Raw genomic sequence first — 8,086 nt, forward strand, 5'->3', positions numbered from 1 at the left:
CGTAAGACGCACGCGTACATGAATTCATGGCAGACGAACCACACCAAAGAGTAAACATGCACGATGGCGCTAACTTCGTATATTGATTTTGGTCCAGTGGGATGCAAAACGCTCGTATTCGCTAATCGTATTTCCTACTTTTCGCTGTTAAAAAATACATTCAACGTTCTACGAATTCCTTTTATACTCGGCGATGTTAACTTGGAAAACCGTGGCACATAGTGTCAGATGAGAGTTCACATTATTTTTACTTGGGAGTGGTCGTTGCCACCTAGTTTCGTACAAATTTGTAAATAGTCGTGCTTAAAATGAGAGTATTTGTGTTTGGTATACTCTTCAATTGTTTCATCGTCATTTACAGTAAGTACACGTTTATCTGTTACCGCGATAACATAAGAATCGTTCAAATAAACGTTCGACTTATGTTGTACATACTTTCTACCATCGTGTCGTCCGTCCATCGTCGCCGTGGATTAAGTTAGCGGTTTTCTTACATAAAAATTAATGATATTGACAGAACGCGTGTATTTTTCTTTTAGGTGTCGCAGGTTCAAAGACTTACGAGGCGAACCCCGACGCAAAAAGACTTTACGATGACTTACTGTCCAACTATAACAGGCTCATACGCCCAGTCATTAATAACACCGAAACCTTAACAGTTTGGCTCGGCTTAAAACTATCGCAATTGATCGAAATGGTAAAAGAATAAAGAATTTCACGTTTCTCTCCGATAAGAATGTGATAGACGTTAATTGTTGTTCTTTTGTTTCTTCGTCACAATAACTACAGAATTTGAAGAACCAAGTGATGACTACAAACGTCTGGGTAGAACAGGTATAAAAATTTTCTTGATAGATCGTATAAACTCAACCGTACACTGATGTATCGTTTCTATCGTATACGTGTTTCAATTTGTAGAAATGGTTCGATTATAAATTACGTTGGGATCCAGAGGAATACGGTGGAGTGGAAATGCTTTACGTGCCTTCCGAAAATATTTGGTTGCCGGACATCGTCATGTACAATAAGTAAATGGCTGCGAAATGTTCCAACATATAATTCGCGCGTTAAAATCACATAGATAATGTTTCGTTTAAACGACACGCTTACGTTTATTTTCACAGTGCTGATGGCAATTACGAAGTAACTCTAATGACAAAAGCCACGTTAAAGTACACTGGTGAGGTGTCGTGGAAACCGCCCGCTATCTACAAATCGTCCTGTGAGATTAATGTGGAATACTTTCCATTTGACGAGCAATCATGCATAATGAAATTCGGCTCGTGGACGTACAACGGCGCTCAGGTTTTAACTCTATTATTAATCACCGATCGACGAAGCTTCTATCAAATTAATTAAAGGGTTATGACAAACTGAAACATAAAGCAACGCTTGATAAGATCGGGGACTTCTATCGAAATGGAGATATTTTTCGGTTGTACTCATTACAGACCCTCTATAGAGTCTAGAGTAATTTTGCTGAAATAACAATAGTATAAAGTGCCTGAGTTTCGCGATCGAGGGTTCAAATTATTTACGTTGCTTTGTAAAGACTTTTACTTACAGGTGGATCTAAAGCACATGAAACAGGAGCCTGGCAGCAACGTCGTTGTAATTGGCATTGACTTGAGCGACTTTTACTTGTCGGTAGAATGGGATATTCTTGAAGTGCCAGCCTCCAGAAACGAAGAATATTACCCGTGTTGCACCGAGCCCTATTCCGGTGAGCAACTTGAAATGTTACACAACTATTAGTAATAATAGAGAGCGTAAATATATATCTTTATACGCTGTCCAGACATCACATTCAACATTACTATGCGAAGGAAAACGTTATTCTACACGGTCAACCTCATAATTCCTTGCGTAGGCATCACGTTCCTCACGGTGCTTGTTTTTTATTTGCCAAGCGACTCGGGAGAAAAAGTAAGCTAGCGTTGAAAGATGGTTGATAAATGAAAAATATAGTCAAACGTATTTATCTGAAAGGTCTCACTTTCCACAGGTATCGCTCTGTTCTTCTATCCTCCTCTCGTTGACGGTGTTCTTCTTATTGTTGGCGGAAATTATACCACCGACATCGTTGGCCATACCACTGTTAGGAAAATACTTGCTATTTACCATGATATTGGTCACTTTGTCGATATGGATCACCGTATGCGTTCTGAATGTTCATTTTCGGTAATTCATTTTTCTCCGATCTGTTAAAACGTACTGATGCAAGTGCGATGCGAGACAATTGTTTACCTTTTCAACTCTGTACAAAACGTTCATTTCGCAGATCCCCGTCCACGCATAACATGTCACCGTGGGTCAGACAAGTATTTTTAAACTGGATGCCGCGGATCTTGAAGATGCGCCGTGCGCCGTATTCGACTCCGGAATACGATGACACTTACATGGACAGCGGATACACTAACGAAATAGATTTTAGGTAATTACTTACACGTCCATCGAATACCCTAAACTTCAGAAACATACATTGTAGCTTTCATGACAGCGTTAGCGATTACCAGCCTGAGTTGAAAGGAAATCCGGACGGATTCGAGAGCGTCACCTCTCAATATAATAATATAAGAGAAGACGATGCTCGTCATTATCCGCACGCATCAGGTAAACCTTTGTTATTGTTATATACAAAATTTTATTTGTTACATTCATTACGATACATTGCATCGTTAGTTGCATAATCATTCAGAAATTAAATTATAAATTTAGAATATTCATTCGATTTCCATCTTCGCAATAAAACGTGTGTTGTGTATCGTGTGACGATAGAAATAAATAAAATGTGTATTAGAATTAACAGTAATTCTGTAATTCACGAGTACATACGATGCAACAGAACACATATGACGGAACAATGTCACGTAACGATTGATAAAACATACGCTAACGAGTAAGTATGATTACAGTTACTGATAGTGAAAATACGATGCCGAGACACTTGTCTCCAGACGTCATATCAGCTCTGAAGGGTGTGCGTTTTATTGCTCAACATATAAAAAATGCAGACAAAGATAACGAAGTGAGTTGAATACTATGATTTTGCGTTGGTGTTCAATATGTTTTACTTTTGATACCTGTTTCCTTCTCTTTCCTACGATAAATTTCTTACGCTTCCAGGTCATAGAAGATTGGAAATTTATAGCCATGCTTTTAGACAGACTTTTCCTTTGGGTGTTTACATTCGCGTGCATCGGAGGTACGCTTGGTATAATATTCCAAGCTCCGAGTTTGTACGACACAAGGGAACCTGTGGACCAACAACTCTCAGGAATATCGCTTCGTAATTACATGTACCCGAATATAAGTGAGAATTTGCCAGAAGAATAAACGCTGAGGCTTACGAGACGCCGTGATTCACATACACAAACAACGACAGAAATGTAATAATATATTGTTAATATCCTGTTTGCAACGACATTCCCAGTTTTATTTCTTAAAATAACGTTGACTTTTGTAAGAAACAAACTTCACTGTAAGTATAGTCTAAGCAGTTTTATTACCCCTGATCGACTAAAAAAGTAATGAATAAAGCACTACGTTTGGAAAAAAACATTTGAAATCGATAATATTAATGAAAACTTTTAATATAGCGAAATTATCCACTAAAAAAAAAAAGAGAGAGTCACACTATAAAATGAAAAATTACTTTATTCGTTTTAATAAAACTACACAATGATTTCCTTACGATATCGAGGAAATGTATTAAAATATTCATTTCACCTAACTTGACCTTACCGACCTCGACATTTTTTCTTCGGCAAACTATAATGCTAAATGAACTGTTATATGTGTTGGTGATACAGAGGAATGCTTAATTACAATAGAAGAAGTAGGCGTATCCCCTTCTTCGTTTGGTGTCCATTTTTAAGTACCAAAAGTAAAAACGTCATGAATTCACTTACATTAATCCTTATAGTAACGCTACGTCAGTAATTTACAAAACCAGTAAACTTTTGGTTTTAATTCTGTAGAACACTTTAATATTATAAAAAATTCGGCAAAAAATTTTTATTCTAAATCAATTATCATCAACTCAGGCGACTCGCTTGTACTACTGATAGAGCTGGCTTGCGACTTTTTTGGCGACGAAGTACCAAGAGCTAATTTTTTTGTACTTTGCGTGGGTGCGGTATTTTCGTAATCGTCATCGCTATCTGATATTAAGTCAATAACAACGGCTCGTTTCTTTTCCTTTGGAGGTGCAGGATTGCTTTCATCTAAACAATTAATAAAACCTCGATTACAGTATAGGACAAACGTTCCAATGAAATCTTTATGAAAAGGGCGTTCAATTTCTTACCGAGGTCTACAGTATCCACGTCAATTTTACGATCCTGCGAGTTCGTTATTACTTTTGTTTCAGTTTTGTCCTTATCTTTCTCCTTCTTTAAAACCAAATTCTCCCATGATCCATCTTGCAGCAACTGAATTTCATTCACGTCCGGTAATAATTTCTTGGAATTCAACACTTCTTGAAAATATCCGTCAATAACAAGAGTATCGTATAACGCGGACTTGTCACAAACCGGACAATTCCATGTAGGTTTCCTTTCGTTCATTTGAAGAAACAGCGATGCATCGAAACATTGCAAATGCGAACACGTTGACGCACGGCATGGCGTGCACATTCGCATTTTCCCCAATGGACACGCTAATGACACCCTAAGCGACGTGGTTGCTATTTCACTATCAGCGTCCTCGGTAAGTTTTTCCTTGACTAAAGGTAATCGTTTCGATGATAGTTGCCTTTGACGTCTCAAAATATTTTAAAGATTAGTTTCGATTACTTACTCAAGCCTCTTGTATAATCCGAATGTCGAACGCCTCTAGCTTTTAATCTCGACAATAATTCTGTACTCGAAAGTTTTCTAACTAAATATATGGCAATTGCATATGGCCTTCCGTAGTCGGCCGACCACGTCACGTGAATCTGATTCCCTACAGTAGGAGATAATTTAACTAAAGGACTAATGTTGACAGGCCTCGGAGGCCTCTTTGGTTCAACCCCTGGTTTGTTTGTAGGTATTGGATTCTGCAAAGAAATTAAATAAAACTCACTCTATACAACATATGGAAATCCATTTCGTTTCATTTCAATTTCAATATGAAGAAAGAGTGGTATAATTTCTTTTATTCACTTACAGGCAAAGGACACAATTTCCCATTAACTTTTACAGCAATGCTAGGCGGAAAACAGTCTTCTTGTTCGCACGAAGTTTCTTGTAAACAGAAACGCATTTGTACCTGTAATGCCCATGTAATGAAGTTCGAAACCGTTATGAATCGAAGACAATTGTATTTTAAGTAGGAATTAAGTTAAATCGAGTTGCAAAAAAAATGGATATCATCTGCAGAAAGGTTAATTTGGGGCGAATGACTAATCCCAATGCAGCCATCAGATGATTAACCATATATACCTGTACAGTATAATCCATTTTACTTCCTGCACGACAATCTCGTGAACTGGCTATGTCTGTTGATTGTTGCGGCGTTAAATGAAACATGAACGTATTTTCTTGCAATCTTAAGGAACCTTGGGGCATTAAACTAGACGGCTTCAACAATTCAGCCAAAAGATCAAAAAATGGAAGTTTTTTAAGTCTAACATCTGGATGAACAGGATACTGACTCCGAGGCTGTATTTGTAATGGAGATGGTAAAACTTTTGGTGGATACGGATACGGATTGTAAGCTACGCTTGTTGTTTGCTGAAATATTAACACATTATGCAAATTTAAAAAAAGAAATCGGTAATAAACAATACTTGGTGAATATTATAATTGTTTAAACTTACTTGTGGCGTCACGCTAGTATATCCTGAGGGGTGGAATACTGGACTGGCTCTGGGTGCTTGAGGTAAAGATGCTTGATGTGCTGGTGGCAGATCTTTTCCGCTAGAAACCGAGGACTGTGATTGTTGCTGTTGACTGATAGCTTGTCTTTATATCCCATAAAAAAGAAGAAACAATATTGTTAAATGCTATTATATTTTATGCGATACATTACTTTGATTTGTACAATTACCTTGTATAGTAATTTCTGGAATGCATGTTTTGTTCAATTTGTGGCTCCCCAGAACCACCTGTTTGGCCATACATTTGATGTGCAGCCAATTGATCAGCTCTAAACAAAATTTTAAAAGAAATTAGTTGTAACTGATGCTTTATGTTTGAAATCTGCTGTTTATAATACTCAAAGTATAATAATATGCCATAGTACGTATAAAAACAGAAATGTAGCTTTTGGTTCTGTATTAGAAGAAACAAAAAAATAAAATAATATATACTTGTGTTAACATCAATAGTATACTCACTGTATGGTTTTATATAGTTCACGTATTTTGAGCTGTACAGGATGAGATCTCAAACGTAACAATTCTAATGCACGTGTTTGTAACTCAGTTTTTCTACCTGATTTATTTCTACCAGCAAAACCAAGAAGCATCTGAAGTTCAGACACTCGAAAACTCAATACCATATTCTGCAATCATAAAATGACAACATTTGTGTATCTTGAGCATTTTATATACGATTATCATAAATGCGATACTTGGAGGTTAAAACAATACATTCGTTTAAAGAAAAGCAAAGGTTAATAAAAAAATAAATTCTGAAATTTGTCAATTTTACTCAACCAATTGACAAACATTTTTTCTTTATACAATGCCGATTTTTACAGACATAATTGCAGAATTACGAGATAAAATTTAAAATACCAGGCATAAAAATCATACTTCAAGTTTTCTATTCTAATAAAAGTAACAAAATATATTTATCAATATCTAGATTGCATCAAAGGCAATCATACAACAGCAAAATATATTTTATTTTTATGATTATAATCAATATTATGCAACAACAACACACTTGCAAAAAAAACATGTCTTTATGATTACACATTGTTCAATGATATGGAAATAACAAAAAAAAATATTCAAAAATGTTTTGATCGAAATGAGGATAAAGTTAAGGTTACCTATAATTATGAAGATATATTCGCCTTTTATCAACGTTAGTCGGCACAGAGAACATAATCGCAAATACAATATAGCCAAAGAAAAAATGTCGTTAATTAAACTTCAAATTTCACGGAGAAAAAAACAGATACTGATCATAGTAATGGTTGTAAAACTTTGCGCGACAATCTATCAAGCGTCTACTAATACAATTCACTGACGCGTATCGTACATCGCTAATAACCCGGATATAACCACGACAAATTCACAACGCAGACCCGTTGATTTTTTCTCTAAAATTTCACACGCAATCTAAACTGCACCGCACTACTTTTAATACTTCACTCACCTCTAATTCTTTGGTCTCCGCCATCTTCTTAGACGATTTTTTTTGCGAAGCCGTTTTGCCTATATTATTTCCAACTTTCGACAGAAAAATTTCTCCTACCCGTTTCTTATTCGAATTGTTTCGTATCGTAACTCGTTTCTATATTTTTCTTGTTTTTAAAGTCGGCTATTAAATAATACTGTTCAGTGGCGCGAAATTGATTTGCACGTTCTATTATCGGGATCGTTCTGAAAAATCTGATCTTTTCCTACAAAACTCAATTCCTCTGACAAATTTTCAGTTCAACCCCATACGAAAAAGTAATTATCGATATTGGACACTTCGTTCGTTCGAAATGCAAAAGGGATTTTCCAAGATGGCCGCCTACGCTTGATTTGCAGCCGAACTTAAACTCGTGTTATTCGATAAATCTACAGAATCGAAGTCAAATTTGTTGGTAGATGTTGTTTTTTAAAGATGGAACGCCGAACAAGATACTCACATTTCACCTTACGGTCGTAATCACGTTAAGTCCTCTTTACCACTTTGAACTTTTAATGAATTTACAGGATTAAAGAAAATCTTTAAATGCCCTTACTGGTTATGTTTCATCTATTAGATCGCAACCATCTAACCATTCTACATTTTTTTTGTCACTAGTTACATACGAGTACAAAAGACTATGCGAACGTCGTACAATTTTTTAAATGTTCACTATTCAGGATACAAAGTAATATTTAAATATTGCGACAAATTGTTCTGTTTTGTTTATATATTTGTTATAACAACGGAAT

General features: G+C 36.0%; 2 protein-coding genes across 7 annotated transcripts; one reads left to right on the forward strand and one right to left on the reverse strand.

Moving 5' to 3' along the window:
* The first annotated feature begins 64 nt into the window (after nt 1–64).
* Nucleotides 65–3,651, forward strand: Nachrbeta2 (nicotinic acetylcholine receptor beta2). 2 transcript variants are annotated; one of them, XM_076781432.1, is made up of 12 exons: nt 65–360; nt 540–697; nt 790–834; nt 919–1,028; nt 1,125–1,305; nt 1,567–1,723; nt 1,799–1,926; nt 2,006–2,181; nt 2,282–2,434; nt 2,489–2,613; nt 2,916–3,028; nt 3,127–3,651. In XM_076781432.1, exons 1-12 carry the CDS (start codon nt 309–311, stop codon nt 3,334–3,336), a joined length of 1,608 nt encoding a protein of 535 aa, XP_076637547.1. In that variant the 5' UTR covers nt 65–308; the 3' UTR covers nt 3,337–3,651. The 2 variants fall into 2 exon arrangements, with proteins under 2 accessions (XP_076637547.1, XP_076637549.1); XM_076781434.1 differs by having other exon boundaries at nt 2,501–2,613.
* On the reverse strand, nt 3,640–8,074 carry Su(var)2-10 (E3 SUMO-protein ligase Su(var)2-10). 5 transcript variants are annotated; one of them, XM_076781426.1, is made up of 10 exons: nt 7,795–8,074; nt 7,314–7,723; nt 6,323–6,489; nt 6,034–6,132; nt 5,804–5,948; nt 5,427–5,717; nt 5,152–5,253; nt 4,801–5,041; nt 4,310–4,726; nt 3,640–4,226 (listed from the first exon to the last, which is right to left on the reverse strand). In XM_076781426.1, exons 2-10 carry the CDS (start codon nt 7,335–7,337, stop codon nt 4,018–4,020), a joined length of 1,695 nt encoding a protein of 564 aa, XP_076637541.1. In that variant the 5' UTR covers nt 7,338–7,723; nt 7,795–8,074; the 3' UTR covers nt 3,640–4,017. The 5 variants fall into 5 exon arrangements, with proteins under 5 accessions (XP_076637541.1, XP_076637544.1, XP_076637546.1 ...); XM_076781429.1 differs by lacking the exon at nt 7,314–7,723; XM_076781431.1 differs by lacking the exon at nt 6,323–6,489.
* Between the last annotated feature and the right edge of the window lie 12 nt (nt 8,075–8,086).

Source organism: Colletes latitarsis, chromosome 14, assembly GCF_051014445.1.
Source record: "Colletes latitarsis isolate SP2378_abdomen chromosome 14, iyColLati1, whole genome shotgun sequence".
NCBI lineage: Eukaryota > Metazoa > Arthropoda > Insecta > Hymenoptera > Colletidae > Colletes > Colletes latitarsis.

Excerpts from the sequence above, each read along its gene's own strand:
- Nachrbeta2 (XM_076781432.1), top strand. The coding sequence starts at position 309 with ATGAGAGTATTTGTGTTTGGTATACTCTTCAATTGTTTCATCGTCATT. Across the intron at positions 1,029-1,124 it reads GACATCGTCATGTACAATAA|TGCTGATGGCAATTACGAAG; the intron begins GTAAATGGCTGC and ends TTATTTTCACAG. Across the intron at positions 3,029-3,126 it reads ATGCAGACAAAGATAACGAA|GTCATAGAAGATTGGAAATT; the intron begins GTGAGTTGAATA and ends TTACGCTTCCAG.